At 41.2% G+C, this 17,200-nt stretch overlaps 1 protein-coding gene across 3 annotated transcripts in view; it reads left to right on the forward strand.

The window, feature by feature from the left end:
* Positions 1 to 17,200, forward strand: part of sptbn5 (spectrin, beta, non-erythrocytic 5) — a 71,580-nt gene that overhangs the window by 22,272 nt on the left and 32,108 nt on the right. For all 3 annotated transcript variants that reach the window (XM_067613489.1, XM_067613490.1, XM_067613491.1), the window contains 25 exons: positions 246 to 399; positions 1,477 to 1,680; positions 2,369 to 2,575; positions 2,856 to 3,024; positions 4,062 to 4,207; positions 4,313 to 4,522; positions 4,655 to 4,807; positions 5,626 to 5,756; positions 5,882 to 6,133; positions 6,592 to 6,667; positions 8,148 to 8,359; positions 9,385 to 9,634; positions 9,741 to 9,880; positions 10,051 to 10,150; positions 10,696 to 10,866; positions 11,085 to 11,249; positions 12,213 to 12,302; positions 12,408 to 12,544; positions 13,474 to 13,660; positions 13,916 to 14,025; positions 14,191 to 14,281; positions 14,430 to 14,546; positions 14,822 to 14,979; positions 15,704 to 15,836; positions 17,148 to 17,200. The exon at positions 17,148 to 17,200 is cut by the window's right edge and continues 93 nt beyond it. In XM_067613489.1, coding sequence (XP_067469590.1) covers positions 246 to 399; positions 1,477 to 1,680; positions 2,369 to 2,575; positions 2,856 to 3,024; positions 4,062 to 4,207; positions 4,313 to 4,522; positions 4,655 to 4,807; positions 5,626 to 5,756; positions 5,882 to 6,133; positions 6,592 to 6,667; positions 8,148 to 8,359; positions 9,385 to 9,634; positions 9,741 to 9,880; positions 10,051 to 10,150; positions 10,696 to 10,866; positions 11,085 to 11,249; positions 12,213 to 12,302; positions 12,408 to 12,544; positions 13,474 to 13,660; positions 13,916 to 14,025; positions 14,191 to 14,281; positions 14,430 to 14,546; positions 14,822 to 14,979; positions 15,704 to 15,836; positions 17,148 to 17,200 — 3,816 coding nt within the window. The remainder of the gene's footprint in view (positions 1 to 245; positions 400 to 1,476; positions 1,681 to 2,368; positions 2,576 to 2,855; positions 3,025 to 4,061; positions 4,208 to 4,312; positions 4,523 to 4,654; positions 4,808 to 5,625; positions 5,757 to 5,881; positions 6,134 to 6,591; positions 6,668 to 8,147; positions 8,360 to 9,384; positions 9,635 to 9,740; positions 9,881 to 10,050; positions 10,151 to 10,695; positions 10,867 to 11,084; positions 11,250 to 12,212; positions 12,303 to 12,407; positions 12,545 to 13,473; positions 13,661 to 13,915; positions 14,026 to 14,190; positions 14,282 to 14,429; positions 14,547 to 14,821; positions 14,980 to 15,703; positions 15,837 to 17,147) is intronic.

Consider the following 17,200-nt stretch of genomic DNA (forward strand, 5'->3'; position numbering starts at 1 on the left):
TCCTCTCCTGTTTCTTCTTCTCCTCTCCTCTCCTGTTTCTTCTTCTCCTCTCCTCTCCTCTCCTCTCCTCTCCTCTCCTCTCCTGTTTCTCCTCCTCTCCTCTCCTCTCCTCTCCTGGTTCTTCTTCTCCTCTCCTCTCCTCTCCTGTTTCTCCTCCTCTCCTCTCCTCTCCTCTCCTCTCCTCTCCTGTTTCTTCTTCTCCTCTCCTCTCCTCTCCTGTTTCTCCTCCTCCTCTCCTCTGTCAGGAGGAGACAGCTGGAGTCTCAGTTGAGGCTGTTTGAGTTCTTCCATGACTGTGAGGAGTTGGAGGCCTGGCTGTATGAACGCTGGCTGAGGCTGCAGACGGCCGGACTGGGACGAGACCTCAATCACATCCAGCTGGCTCAACACAAACACAAGGTGAACCTCACAAGTACACACACACACACACACACACACACACACACACACACACACACACACACACACACACACACACACACACACACACATACACACACACACACACACACACACACACACACACGCTGTGGAGGCCATGTTGATAAATCAAAAAAATGATTTATTGCTTTAAAGAACCAGTGTGTAAGATTTAGGGGGATCTAGTGGCAGAAATATTAGAAGAAATGAAATATAATATATATAATATATAAAGTATGTTTTAATTAGTCTATAATTAATTGAAAATAAGAATCATTGTGTTTTCGTTACCTTAGAATGAACCCTTTATATCTACATAAAGAGCAGGTCCTCTCTCATGTTTCTACAGTAGCCTAGAATGGACAAACCAAACACTGGCTTTAAATAGTTTTAATGTTCGTGAGTTTCACGGCCACCGTAGGTTCTCCTACACGCTTGGAAGGGGAGAGTGCTGGATGTCACAAAATCTTACACACTGGTCCTTTAAACTATAAAACGTCTTCAGGAAAAAATGAGGCAAAGATGATATACGGTAAGCTCAGATAAGTTTAATTAAAGATAAATCAAGACAATTAATTTTACTGTAAGTTAAGATGGAACAAGTTAAGATGAGGTAAAAGAAGTAGTTAAGACAAAAAAACAGATAAAGGAGACTTAATGTAAGTCAAGACATGTTTAGAAAAGATACATTTATATAAGTTCAGATATGACAAATTTAGTTTGACATTAAGTAAATACACTTAGTTTAGTAGTTGGATGTTTCGATTGACGCCATTCATTTACAGTAAATATGAAGCTACGTGAAGGAGGTGATATTTCATGTTAACAGGACAAATTAAGGAATTCAAGAGTACAAATGACTAAATTGAGGTATTATAAACACACAAATTAGTATCTGAAATTAATGATTTATCATTTAAAGGCCTGAATTACTAATTAGAGGAAATAATGTATCAGAAATGTCCCGTGATAACTAACAGGATCCACACACATGCAGATGGATGCTGTGAAATTACTGTAGAAACCTTTAAAGTTAATGAATGAGTCTGATTGCAGGCGCTGGAGGCGGAGCTCCAGGCCCAGGAGTCTCTGTACCGGGGAGTTCTGGGTCGAGGTCAGGATCTGCTGTCGAAGCAGAGTCAGGTCGACCAGCGAGCCGTCAACAAGTGGATCAGAACCCTGAAGAAGCAGTGGAACCACCTGACCGAGCAGGTGACGGGACGCCGCGACAGACTGCAGGCTGCCGCCGCCATCAAACAGGTAAACAATGAGACAATACCCAACAGGTAAACAATATCAAACAGGTAAACAATACCCAACGGGTAAACAACGAGACAATACCCAACAGGTAAACAATACCCAACAGGTAAACAATATCAAACAGGTAAACAAGGACAAATGCCAAGTACAAGCAGATCCTTAAAGAGCAACAAAACAGGAAGGAAAGAGGAACCAAAGAAGAAGAAACAAACGGGTCTTTCTGATTATACAGTGAATTTTGTCTGTTTCTTCGTGCCAGTCGATACTTAATATTAACTGTAATTTACTGTAATTAAAACCTTGTTGACTATAGTTCCCTTAATATTTTACTACAGTAACAATACAATAACTCCAGTTTAATTAGAAAATTAAAGCATTGGGATCAATAGCTTATCATTGTAGCTAAACTATTGATCTCAACTTCTTCGACAGAAAAACAAAAAGTTTAGTGTTTCACTTCCTTTCAGAAATATTCTTACGAAATAAACACATTGATCAGAACTTCCGTTGGCTCAGTGAGGATTTATTCTGTCATGTTTTATTAGGAAAGTGTCTTCAATGATTATACTAATGTTTTTCTCCATGTTTCTTCCATAAATCACATCCACACTCAGGTCTTTGTTGTGGTTTCTTCAGATCTTAGTTTGAGACAGTTTAGACGACTCGGTAACGACGTTTCCTCTTCCAGTACTTTGCAGATGTGGCGGAGGCCAACTCCTGGCTGGGCGACAGGAAGCCGCTGCTGACCAGCGAGGATCATGGGAAGAACGAGTCGAGCACGGCGGCGCTGCTGCAGCGCCACCTGCGGTTGGAGAAAGAGATGGCGGCCTACGCCTCCGAGATAAAGAGACTGTCGGAGCAGGCGAGGAGCGCGGCGCAGCTAACAGCTCTGACGGTGAGTACAGACTTTACATCCTGTTTATTCTTTATCAAGACATCATCAGGGATCTTTAATATCCAGTATGAACAGGAGGAATGATTACAGCGAGGAAAACCTCTTTCACTGTTCATATGGACACCTGACTGCTGGTTTAACACACTGGGAACACTGGGAACTATCCTTCAAGGTTTAAAGTCACGTGTTTGTTTCTTCTTTTGAAACTCTGGACTGATTCTGTGAGCATTCAAGCGATAACAAAACTCAAACTCGGCTGTTGTTTCCTCTTCCTGTGTAGGCGGAGCCTCAGCAGGGTAATATGATCCAGTACAGCGACTCATCTGGCGAGGAGGAGGGACCGGGGGCGATGACATCACCACCCAGCGCCAGGGGTGGGAGGGGCCTTGTGAGCCCTCCCCCCAAGAGTGACGAGAAGAAGGCCAAGATCCGCTTCAGATACAGCCGAGGTACTAACGGAGGTCTGCTCTGTGTCACTTTTGATGCAGCAGCAGAGGATGATGGGAAATACTGCAGCTGTGTTCAAAGGCTGATTCTCATTTGTCTTCAATGTGTCCTTGTTTCCTTCCTTGTTATCTTCACGTCGTAGTCCCTCCCACGTATCTTCACGTCGTAGTCCCTCCCACGTATCTTCACGTCGTAGTCCCTCCCACGGAGGACGCGAGGGAAATTTAGGAAATATGGTTTTAGTGAGATGAGGCGTCCTTTCCTCTGAAGCGAGGTCACGTCTTTCGAAGCCTTTGAGTTTGTATTTGATGATCTGTCCACATAATAATAAGGGCGCACAGTTACCACTGACAGCACAGCGCGTCCTCCGACATGACAAAACACAATATGAAATGTCAGTAAACGCTCGTTCCTCCATGTGGAGAGCAGAGATAACCAGCCGCTAGCAGCAGGGCTGGATATAACAACAGTGATAATATGAACATAAGTTAAATTTATGTCTATCTAACAATAACTAAGTTTATGACATTATACCTACAACAATTATTTGATTAATCGATTAGTTTATTGACAAAATTAATCTGCAACTATTTTGATAATCAAAAATGCTGAATATTTGCTGGTTCAAGGCTCTCGAATGCAAGAATTTGTTGAATTTGTTGCTTTTCTTAGTTTGACATGATTGTAAATTTAGTATTTGGGGGTTTTGGACTATTGGATAAAATATTAAATAAGATTTGATGACATCCAGGATATTATAATGATAATGTTTTATAGACCATGTGATTGATTAATCGAGAAAATAATCAGCAGATCGATCGATAATGAAAATAATCCTTATTTTGGGCCCTACATGAGATTTCCTTTGATGTCTTGGCTCATGTTTTTAATGGATTTAGACAATTTTTTGATTGAGAATGTTGAAATTTATTTAGTTCAGTAAGAGAACTACTCTAACCTCAGGTAGAGAAAATTAATTAAAGTATCAGGAATATCCTTAAAATAAAAAATGTTAATTGTGATTTTTAACTGATTTCAGGTCAGTTTCCATGGGATCGTCATGAGATTGTAACCATCATCAGCACTGACCCCGACGGCGACCAAGTTCAGGCCAGAGACAACCGAGGAAACCAGCAGCTCATCCCCAAGACCTACCTGACCCTGCTGCCAGCCACCGCACCATCAGTAATCAATAACCTTTGGATTAGATCAATGATACATACATCTTTAAATTCAACAGTCATTTTAGATCAATAATAAATCTAATCACTAAAACAACCCCTCATGTAGACTCCTCCCACCTCGCCTGCCTCGACCAATGGCGTGCCAGAAAGCCCGAGCAGGAAGGTGAGTCGTCCGAGGCGAAGCCACTCGATGCGTCGCAGCACGACTGAGATCCAGACAACATCGCTGCCGGACCCGCAGTACCAGAGGGACACTGTGGAGAACACGCAGGCCAGCCTGGACCAGGACTACAACTCCCTGTACAACCTGGTGAAGGTGAGAGGGGCAGCATGGGAAATGTAGTCTGATAATACTGGAGTCTGTGTGATGATGAAGATGGACTTCAACCAGCTTCTATAACAAATAAAAAGCTTCTGTCTGAGATTCATGTCAGGTTTGTGTTTGTAGTCGAAGTCGAGGAGCCTGGAGGAGACGCTGCGTCTGCATCGATTCTACAACAGCTGCCAGGAGTTCGAGTCGTGGATGGAGGACAAGGAGAACGTCCTGAACACCTTCAACACCGACAACGACAACCTGGGAGTAGTGCAGGCTAAATACGAGGTGAAAACTTCATCCAGTTATTGATATTGGATTTATATATGACGGTTACATTATGGGGTGTTTTGTTTCATTTACATTATATGATGAAATTAACTTTTATCATGGAGAGCACATGCATGGATGAAATATGTCAACAAATAAAATTATATAAAAAAGAAAACTTCATCCAGCATGATACATGAAACACCTCATGTATTAAAGTCTGAAAAACTGAAATTAAACTTTTTTTTGTCTGCTACAGCAACATATCTGCTCTGTACACTGACACGCCCCCCCCAGCTGCTGTCAATCAAACACAGACACCGACACGCCCCCCCAGCTGCTGTCAATCAAACACAGACACTGACACGCCCCCCCAGCTACTGTCAATCAAACACAGACACCGACACGCCCCCCCAGCTACTGTCAATCAAACACAGACATCAACATGCCCTCTAGTTGCTGTCAATCAAACACAGACACCGACACGCCCCCCCCAAAGCCAGCTGAGACAAAAAGGAACATATATGTAATTTTTGAAAAGACCTTTTTTCTTCATCTTTAATAATAAAAAAATGCAAAAAAGACTAAATTTGATTTCAGTTGGACTCAGAGGAAAGTTTCTGAGTTCACCTTAAATCTCAGTTCAACACGTGTACCTACGAACAGGATTGGTGACATCACAGCTAGTTTGTAGCCAGTTTGTAACTTACATGAGTGTGACGTGGAAACTTGAAAGACGGACTATAACACGTTGATGATTTAGGTCTTTTTATGGGAAACCTTGTACAGTCAGGATGTTGTATTTATCCTTTACTGACTTTGACTTCCTGATCCAGAACTTCCTAACTGAGTTGGCGAGTGGGCGTGGCCAGTTGGATGACATCATCCGAATGGCGGAGGAGTTGGTGAAGAGCCGTCACAGTAAACAGAGAGAGATCCAGGCCAGACAGAAGAAGGTCTCCAACAGGTACAAACAGAACCAGATAACAATATATCAAAATAAATCATCAAAACCTACGAGATTAAAACGTCTTTGATGAATTCAGCGAGAATCCACCGGTCTGTTCATGCCTCCTGTTCTCGTGTCCGCAGGTGGGATCGGATACAGCAGTTGAAGGATGAGAAGGGCCACGAGCTGCTGAGTACGGCAGACGTGCAGTCTTTCCTGCAGAGCTGCGAGGAGGCCAAAGCGCAGCTGCAGGGTCAGCTGTCCCAGTTAGACACGGTGGACGTCGGCTGCAGCTCCTTCACCCTGCTGGCCGAGGAGAAGAACCAGGCTCAGGCCCTCAGAGACATCCACACCCTGGAGGGCAAGATCGCCTACCTGAAGAGCGTCGCCAAGATGTAGGCGTCCGATTTAAACTGTAGAAACAATGTTTATTAGTTGTTGTAAAAGTTCGCACCAAGAGGAGGAAACTGAAGAGTGTTGTGAAAGTATAAAAGTTAAATGCAAGAACTTTATGTCATAGGAAGTTTAGAAATATTGTTTGTGCCTTCTGAAAATGTTTTATTTGTTACTTCAGGACCACCAAGGTTCACTGAGAAAACTGTAAATATTTTCTCTTGTAAATATTATGACATCAATTTCTCAGTGTGAGTTTAAAAATTTCACTGTTTTGGGCCAAAAACAGATAAACAGCAAAAGTTTTAGAAGAATTATAAAATTCAAAGCAGCAGACTTGTTTGGCTTCTTTGATGATTCGACTCTGAAATAAACATATTTATTATTTTCACCATACGAAGTGACGACAGAGTAATATAGTCGTCAATCATAGTCAGTCTTGTCACTTCCTGCGTTACAGGAAGCAGGACTGCAGTCCAGCGGAGAGCGCAGCCATCATGGAGGAGGTTCGGGGTCTGGAGGCTCTGTTGAAGCAGGTGAGGATTCACTTCACCATCACAGACTGAGTCACTGTAGTGCTTTCTTATACATATTTCTACCAATGAAACTAAAATCCTGAAGGCAATTAGCCTGCCTCGACTCCAGGACCCTGTATACATGCTCTGTTTACCGTTGTGTTCCCATTAGAGCTCAACATGTCCTGAGCTGCATCATTTAAGGCTAAATTTGGCCTTAAAGCTATAATATGTAATTATTCCACATTAAAATGTCTAAAAACAACTAGACCTATGTTATATATGTTGTTGAGTTGTGTACTTACATTTTCCCAAATGTTTCCAACAATGTTCAAACTCAGAGAAATCTGTAATTTAATCAAAGTAACGGACCGTTTCATTTGGTCGCCTGTCGATGGCGTCATACCTCCTCTACCAAAGAGTAAACACGCACCAGATGCATACGGCGGCGCTGTGTTTGTCCGCTACAATGGCGTCTACCAAAGAGTAACTTACACACATACAAGATAATACATCGGCGTTGTGGTTGTTCCACAGAAACTGTTATAAATTGACTTTTATTCAGTTTTAAGCCACATTTTCATGATAAATTTAGGTGGTTTTTAACTATATCTTTTAGCCAGAAGAAGGATTTTAGTCATTGGACGTCTGGATCTTAAGTTATCAGAGAAATAAACTGGACAAACGTTAGCAGCAGCTCGGCTAACAGCCCCTCCAGGAAGTCCGGTGGTCACCAAACATCGTCAGAGGAATATTGATTTTTTTTTTAGGTGAAACAGCTTTAATTAGAATTTTAACGATTTTAATCTGCGTGTACGTTTGTTTCTGGAGAGGAGGAGAACTCTGCGGATAATTCGGCTCCCGGGAGAAACTGGCAGAACGTCTGGATCTAAAGTTATAAGAGAAATAAACCGAACAAGTGTTAGCAGCAGCTCGGCTAACAGCCCGTACCGGACGTCCGGTGGTCGCCGTACATCGTCGGAGAAACACTGATTTTTTAGGTGAAACAGCTTTAATTAGTATTTTAAGGATTTTAATCTCCGGGTCTGTTTGTTCTGGAGAGGAGGAGACCTCTGCGGGTAAAAACATCCTGAATGATGAACACTGGAGTAATCCTATCCCGGTGAACCTGGTTATTTAACAACAAAGACAACAACTCCCATGATCCCTTGCTACTTCACACCGTCATCACACTCCGTCTGTTGTTATTGTTTTGATTGAGACGCCTAGCGGCTGAAATTACATATTGTGTGTTTAAAATGTCTAAAATGTCAAATAACTTAAATAATAATAATAATAGTACTTTTAATAATTTAATTTATAGAGCACGTTTCAAGATACTTAAAGGAATTTATTTACACAAGTTAAAAGGATCTTAAAATACAGAACAAACTAGTTTAGTCACTGTTGTCACAAGTTTTGGACATTTAGATATTATTTGAAAACAAAATACAGTAAAGGACAAACTGTCAGACTGTCCTCCTGTTCTGTTGTCACTCAGGTGAAGCATCAGGCTGCAGAGAGACAGCGCCTCCTGGAGGAGGCCCGCAGGCTGCAGAGTTTCCAGCAGCAGGCCAAGGAGCTGCAGCGCTGGGCGGGTTCGGTCCAGGACCGTCTCCTGCAGGAGGAGGCGGCCACTGACGTGGCCTCCGCCGTCGCCCTGCTGGAGCAACACCAGGAGCTCCGGCTGGAGATGGAGGAGCAGAGGAGCAGGTAAACAGGAGGTGACAGGAGGTGCTGCTCACATGTTATGATACAACACTGGGTTTTCAGCTATAGACTGAATGTTTGGTAGATACAGAAAATATTATGAATTTTATTTTTTTCTCAAGATATCTGTTACTCTTCTGTACTAGAAAGAACATGTTTGTGAATAAGTGACTTTGTAAGATATAAAACTAAAAGTTGAAGCAAATTTGGCCAATTTCTTAGGTGATATGGAAGTCTATAGCTGCCAATATTAAATTGGAATCATTTAATCAATCTTAAATTTGTTTTTGGTGTTTTATATATATATATATATATATATATATATATATATATATATATATATATATATATATGTATATATGTATGTATGTATGAAAATGAAAAGTCCATTTCACATCTACCTCAGCAGTGCTTCAGTGTTCAGGAGTACACTGCAAAATAATAACTTGTTAATGAAGTTTTCAAACTTTAATTTTGTCAAATGTCTTTAAATTTCAGTATTGGCAGCCATGGACTTCCATAACGTGAAGCTAAAAGAGCCAAATATGATGTTCAAGCTCAATATCATAATAATTAAGATTGAGCTTTAATGAGGGCTGCAACCAATGATTATTTTCATTATTGATTAATCTGATGATTGTTTCCACGATTAATTGTTTTGTCTATAAAATGCAGTAAATGGTGCTGTTATAATTTACCACCCAAAGTTACATCTTTAAATGTCTTGTTTTGTCCGATCAACAGTCCAAAACCCAAAGATATTCACTTTACCTTCATGTATGACCAAGAAAAGGATTAAAATCTCACATTTGAGAAGCTGGAACCAGTAAATGTTTGGTATTTTTGCTTAAAAAACACTAAAACAGTTATTTAGTTCTGTCTAATCATTGCAGCTTTAACTGTAATTGTTATTGTAATTGATATAATTACCATTATTTCATTACTCCTATAAATTAAAAGTATAAAGTAATGATCACAGTGTGAATGACCTGTACAGGCTGAATATGTCCATATGTGTGTTTCCTCAGACTGAAGGAGATGGAGACGTTGGGGAAATCTCTTCAGCAGGGCTCCTCCAATGGCAAGGCAGGAGTCATCGACATCCAACGAACCCTGGACAATCTCAATGCTGATTGGTCCAAGCTGGACAGGATGTGGGCCAGTAGGAAGCAGCATTTGGAGCAGGAGGTGGAGCTCCAGAAACTGAACCAGGAGGGAGACCGGATCGAGGCGGCGGTGTCCGGACACGAAGCCCGACTGAGGGTCAAAGACGTCGGGGTGAGGACGTCTCACTCTGATATGTTTCCTGATCAATCAATATTATTAAACAAAGACGTGAAAGCAGTGCACAGAACATATGAATAATTTGTGTTTATTGATCCAGGACTCGGTGGACGGCGTCCACAGTCTGCTGGGTCGACAGGAAGAGCTGGAAGGTCTCCTGAAGGCTTTAGAACAACGAGTCGATCATTTCACTGAGCGCAGCGAGGAGCTCATCAGCCAACAACATTACGCTGCAAAACAGTAAGAGAATAGAAAAAGTCCAGTCATGTGGAAATATGACTCAGAGCAAATAAAAACATGAAAATCATAATTAGAGGAGTGAAGTTTACACATAATACTTCATACGTATAAGCCCTCTTCGCCTTATGCTGGGGTAATGCTGTTTTGAAAATACTGAGTTTATCTTTCAGCATCCAGGAGAGGAGCAGGAGCATCCAGAAGGCCAACAAGAGGCTGAACGAGAGCAGCAGACAGAGGAGGAGTCTGCTGCTGGCCTCCAAGAAATACCAGGTATCACAACATGAACATCATTCCTAAAAAGACTCCTGTATCTTACTAGCAGACCAATAAGTACAAATCCATCCTCCTGTTTTATGTGCATTTTCAATTGGCCTATAAAAAAAAGAGTGGAAACACCAGAAATTCTGAAAAAAAGGTTAATTCTCAACATTTTCTTTTGATGATTTTCTGAAAATTTGTTTAAAATCTGTGCTACATTTGGATGGAAATGTTGCTAACATCACTCTGGACCTCAGTGTGAATCACACCAGCAGACCCTGCATACATAGACTATCACTTATACATATAAAACTTCCTTTCTCAGTATAGACGTGGTAGATTTGATCCCTACAAGAGCATGAAACTCATGCAATTAAGCAAAACTTACTAAAAATAATTTCAAAAAGCTACGTATAACGCGGTGGGTGAAACATGCATAAATAGATAAATCAAATAATACAAATTTGTAATTTATTAAACAATATTTAATACATTTGAGCTGTTATGGACATACACATGTCACACATGTGAACCAGACTGTATGTTTTCTGCTGCAGGAGTTCCAGAGAGACGCAGACGAGCTGCTGCTGTGGATGGAGGAGAAGTTCAAGGTGGCGGAGGACGAGTCGTACCGCGACCCGACCAACATCCTGCAAAAGCTGAAGAGACACGAAGCGGCCGAGAAAGAGATGCAGGCCAACCAGGTCTGGCTGGACCGACTGGTTCAGGTAAACTCCTGCTCACTGGTTCCCAGTTATAGTAGCTGTTTCTCTGGTAGTTCATGTTATTTCCTACTTTATGGAAACAGATACGAAGTCTTTATGTTAAGAATCACACATACTAACAGAACATTTACACTACTGACCTGTCACCTTGTGTACATATACCCTAAATGTGTGTGTGTGTGTGTGTGTGTGTGTGTGTGTGTGTGTGTGTGTGTGTGCAGTTGGGGCAGGAGATGCTTGCTGAAGAGCACTACAGCAGTCAGAGCATCAGCAGGAAGTCCTCTCAGCTCAGCAGCCGGTGGAGGAGACTACAGGACAAGATGGCCGACAGAGGAGACAAACTGAGACAGGCGGGACAGCAGGAGCAGCTGATGGAGCTGCTGCAGGTCAGTCGCTGACGGGTCAAACTGAGTCAATGATTAGCTAGAAAAATAACTGACTAACTGACCGGTCAACATGTCTGTCTGACTAACTTAGTGATCTAACAGTTAACACATAAACTGACTGACTGTCTGAAAGGACAGAAAAACAGACTCAGTGAGTGACTGAAATTGATTAATTTAGCTAACTGATCAGAATGCTAACCACCCAGTAGACTGACAGGCTAACAAAGCAGCTGACAAACTAGCTAACTAACCAATATTTGCTTACTTGCTACTAGAACTACTAGCTAACCCACCAACTGACTGAAAATGCGCTGACTAATTTAGTTAACTAACCAGCTAACTAAACCATTAGCAAACTGACGGACAAGCAAACACACTGGCTAAACAACCTCCTAACTAGCTGACCCACTAACTGACTGATAACTGGATAACTGACTAATTTAGCTACCTTACTAACTTACCTCACCTGGTCGACTGGCTAATAAACTGGCAAACCAACTGGTTAACTAACGAAACTAATTGACTGACTAACTAACCAAGAATGACTAGTTAACTAACCAACTGACTGACTAATTTAGCAACTAATCAGCTCTAACTACCTAACTGACTAACTAAACTGAACGACTGAGTGACTGACTGACCCGCTGGTATTCAGCTTGATAAATTAACCACAAGACTGATTTCCTGGTTAAATGACTCACCGGTCAATTAGCAAACTCATTAACCCACTAACAGCTAAATAATTTGGTAAATAAAGTAACTACCAAGGTAAACTAGTGACCAAATAAGCAAATAAACAACATAACCTGAACTGTATGTCATTAAATATTGTAAAAATATTCAGATTTCTTTATGAGAAATGTATTCAGAGTTTCTCCAGATGACTGTTCTGATGATTTGATAATAAAACATGAAAGAGGAAGTATCTGAGTCAGTTCGGTAAAGTCGTTCTTCCCTCTTCAGGACGCCAAGCTGAAGATCGAGGCTATTCAGTGGATGCTGAACAACGCTGCCAAAGGTCATGACCTCCGTTCCAGCCGACAGCTGCTGAAGGTGAGATGACTGAGGCTCATATAACACCTGTTCCTTTTTTATATGGGATCCATGCATGTTGGATGCCAGTTAGCGATCAATAACTGTTGTGTTTTTGTGCAACAGGAACACCAGCAGCTGGAGCAGGAGGCCAAAGAGCTGGCGGAGAAGATCAACTCCATCGTGAGCAGGGCCAAACACCTCGCCTCCAACCACTTCGACTCGCACAGGATCCTCCAGGAGACCGACACTTACCTCAATCTGTGAGTCTCTGCACAATCAGACAGACCAATTAGTATTCTACCAATTAAGATTCTGGAAAAAGTGTTGTTAATATATCTTTTTTGCATCCATTATATTTTGTTTCAGTCAATTATTCTACAGAGAGTGCTGATTGCTTTTTCTTTTTATTAATTTAAATCCTTGATTGATAAAGGTGATGAGATGGTGGCAGTTTTTCTGAATCGGAAGGTTTTAAACCATAATAATCTTCTTTTTAATCATATATTTTAATAGTATATTTATTTAATAGCTCACCTTACAAATCTACCTTCTGATAAAATGCTACTGTGGTTCAAAACTTACCTTTTATAACCATGAACAGTGTGTTATCTCGACCACTGAGAAATGATCTTTCTCGGAGATTGAAACAGGAGTTCTACAGGGTTCCGTCTTTGATCCTCTTCTCTTTAGTTTATATATTAATTATTTACCAGAATCACGGCATGGCACAGGTTTTTAAATATATCCTGATGATACTGTTATAATAAAAAATAAAGTTTTGTTTACTGCACTTATCAAGATCAGTGATTACAAAATGCTTTACATAAAGCAGAGTAGCAGTGTAGAACTGAAACGATTGGTCAATTAAATGATCACTCATCAACAGAAAATTGATTGGCAACCATTTTAATAATCAAATAATCATTTTAGTTATTTTTAAAGAATAAATATCAAACATTTGTTGGTTCCAACATTTCAAATGTGAGAATTTTAATGTTTTTCTTTGTTGGTTGGACAAAAAAAAACATTTGAATACGTCACAATGAAGATTATAACAAGCATTTTTCACTCATTAGAGGTCAATCACTCATGAAAATAACCGTTGGTTGCAGCTCTAATCAAGTGAACACTAAAACTCTGCTGTTAGATGAACTACGATGATGCTGACCTGTTGAATTCTGTGCTGCAGGTTTAAGTCCCTGCAGAAGCCTCTGGACCTGCGTCGCGCTCAGCTGGAGGCCTCGGTGCTGCTGTTTGGGTTTTATCATGACGTGGATCTGGAGCTCAGCTGGATCTCCGAACACATTCCTGCATCTGGATCTACAGGATATGACAAGTCTCTGGCTGGAGCCATCAGCCTCATGCAGAAACACAAGGTACCAGCTGGATTAGAGGTCACTGCTTATCTTTATCTGCTGACTGACTCTGTTTCATATACAGGACATGACATCACAGTTTAAACCTGAGTTAGTTATCTCCAGACCTGGTTGTTGAGGATCAGCAAATCCACTTTGAAATCATCAACAATTTGGGGACGGTTTTTGTTTCCAGTAGGAATACTCCACCGATGGATAGTTGCCCCCTGACAGAGTTCCCCTTTAACAAAATGTTACGGTTGTGTGTTCACCCAGGAGCTGCAGGCTGAAGTGAACGCTCACTGTAAACACCTGAACCATGTTCTAGAGAAGGGACGGAGCCTGGCCAAATCCAGCCAATCAGACGGGGAAGAAATGCTCCAAAGGTGCAGTTCTTTTCTCTTTTGTTTTTCATGGTTGATTGTACATTTCCTCATTTGAATTTCATACCAGAAGTTCTGATTGCAGTCTTCAATTCATTGAATATGTGTAAAAAGAGATCTGAAAGATTATGCTCTCAGTGGACTGACCTGCTCCTGCTGTTTTTACAGGTGCAGCCACCTGAGTGCAGAGTGGGAGGAGCTCGAGGAGGCCTGCAACAGGAGAGCAGCTCACCTGAGCAAGGCCATAACCAGAGAACAGGTGAGCAAGACACTCACCACAGTCACCTCACTGGTCAACAGTGGGAGAATGGTTCTACTGGGCGGGTCCCAGTGTAGATTTGAGAAAGTGTTTGTTTTAGAAGCATTTTGTGCTGAAAAAGTGCTGAATTTTCTCTCTGTGTCTCCAGCTGCTGTTGGACTGTTCAGAGCTGGAGTCCAGACTGACTGAGATGCTCAGTCTGGTGAACACTGACGACTACGGCAAAGACCAGCTGGCAACACAGAGTCTCATCACTAAACACCAGGTACAAACCATTCTCTGAGAACTCTGCACTTTGTCCGATCTATAGAGGAACTAGAATTGTTCCCTGAGGAACTCCTTATCAAAGTGACACTAAAAATACAAAGGTACTTATTCTCCACATTTCTCTTTACATTGGAGATAAAATCCTCAAATTTAAAACTTTAAATTCTTCAAAACATGGCCAACTTTTTGTCTGTTAACAAAACATTTACTCTTACAGCTAAATGTAAAATATGGAAACATGGTTATCTGTGAACGGTACTAAACTGTTTCCAGGTGTTGGAGGGGCAGCTGGAGGTGCTGGAGGCGGAGGTGGAGCAGTTGGGAGACCAGGTGGAGCAGGCGCTCCAGAACTGGAGCCTGGAGGAGCTCAGCAGGCCCTACAGCCGCCTGAGCAGCCTGAACCAGCAGCTGCAGCACCAGGCTGCTCTCAGGTACAAACAGACTCAAACTATTGAAAAGGAAACTAGAAATGACTCCTTTTTCTGGAGAAAATGTACGTTTGCTCGCTGCTGAAATTTAGCAGCAAGCAGTTAAAACTGAAGTCATGAAGAAGTCCCAGTTTCACTGTTCAGAGTGTGAACACTGAACCAAGTCATGAAAGCATTTGAAATGTCATTTTATTTTACCGTTGACCAAAACAGATGTGATTCCAGTCTGTGTAACTTTTTCTGTCTTGGTGTTTATACTATCACTGTTAAATTTATTAATTCTAATTTAGGGTGGTCTTAGTATCACCTAGAGCTGAAATGATTAGTCAATTAATCGATTATTCGATTGAAAAAGTTAATCAACAACTATTTTGGTAATTGATTAATCGTTTTAGAAATTTTCAAACAAACAGGTTCTCAGATGTGAGACTTTGCTGCTTCTGCTTGACCTTCCATTATAATAAATTGAATATGTTTGGGTTTTGGACTGTTGGTTGGACAAAACAAGACATGAAGATATATCCTTGGAGTCTGGGAAACTGTGATTTTTTCAGTTTTCTAATATTTTATAGACCAAACAGTTAATTGAGAAAATAATTAGATTAATCGATAATGAAACTAATTGTTAGTTGTAGTGTCATCAGAGAGTATAAGTAAAAGACAGAGTAAAGCCCTTGTGAACGCTGGTTTGGATCTTTCTATAAACTGTCTGTGTCTCTCCTGTCAGGGGTCAAAGGTTAAGAGAAGTTCTTTACCTGCACGAGTTCATACGGGAGTCGTCAGAGTTGGAGGACTGGATGAACCAGCAGAGACAGACGGCAGAGTCTCAGGACCTGGGCAACGACTACCAACATGTTCAGGTTACATCTCATTTCCTACTGCCCCACCGATGTATCGGACAGGCTGATAATATCGACTGATATTAGCTTATATCAGATTTATCAGTATCAGTGGATATATGTTGGCTGATAACTAACAGGAAATGTCAGAGTAGAAATAGCAAAGATATATTTGAGGTTATTTAGAAACCAGAGAGTCCTGACAGGTTTACTTACTGTAAAATGTCCAGCTCACTGTATATCATAGTCTCTTAAAGAAAAAAATTTAAGGATCTGTATCATTAATTCATGCAAAAAATGAAAAATCTGACAACATATTATAACCAAACTAGAGGTTTTGGAACTGTGAGGTGATAGAGGGAGAGACGTGAGGTGAAGGAGACACGTACAGTACATACAGCTGTTTTAAAAACAACAGGAATTTTGTTATCGGAGCTGCAGCAGTTAATGTTCTGTAAAACCCTTCAGGCCAAATTTGTACTCCTTCTCAGTCAAAACTCAGTCACTCAGACACACAGACATGATAAACATATTTTTAGGATATTATTTTTATCTTTCAAAATTCCACTTACAAATCATAAAAATAAGACACTGCTTGTAACTCCAGAATGTGCCTGAAGGCCTAAACGCACTGGAAGCGATAACTGATGCTCCTACGGCGCGCTGCAAGCGTCAGATTTGAAATTCCAACAACACAGAACCAACACAAATTTGTCATTTTGTCCTCGTATGAACCGCTAGTTGGATGTAATGAATGAAAAGGAGAAACGCAGAGGAGGGAAATGAAACTGAAACTAAGAGTGTCTGTAAATCATCTGTTGACTGTTTGATGGTTATTTATTTGTGCGTTAAAACGTGACTGCTGTGAAATAATCAGAATATAACGTTTAACTTCTCTCATTCAGAGGTTTTGTTCTCACTACCGCTCGCTCTCCTTACTCGACCATCGCCGCGCTGTCTCTCTCTCGCTCGTGCTCAGCTGGCTTGCGCTGTCTTTCTCTCTTTTTCGGCTGCAGAGAAAACAGCTTTGGTCCTCATTTGACGCTCCAAAAATCGAAACAAGGTCGGAGTAGACACGTCAAGGCAGTTTGATGCGCGTCATGACGCTTCCAGTGCGTTTTGGTCTTGAGAATCATCATGTTTTTAAGTTTTCTTCAGTATCACAGTAATCCAGTGATAGTTGTCTGTACATCATGTTACACTGCAAACAGGAGCTGCTAACAAACAGCTATTTGATGTTCTGTTTTCTCATGATATCATGACTTAAGAAATATATATTTTAAAGATCACAGTAAAGTGAAGGGTCGTCGTGTTTGTTTGTGGACGTTTCAGTTGCTTCGTGGGAAGTTTGAAGGTTTCCTGAAGCAGCTGGAGGTCGGAGAGGA

This window comes from Thunnus thynnus, chromosome 16 (genome assembly GCF_963924715.1).
Source record: "Thunnus thynnus chromosome 16, fThuThy2.1, whole genome shotgun sequence".
In the NCBI taxonomy this organism is placed as follows: Eukaryota; Metazoa; Chordata; class Actinopteri; order Scombriformes; family Scombridae; genus Thunnus; species Thunnus thynnus.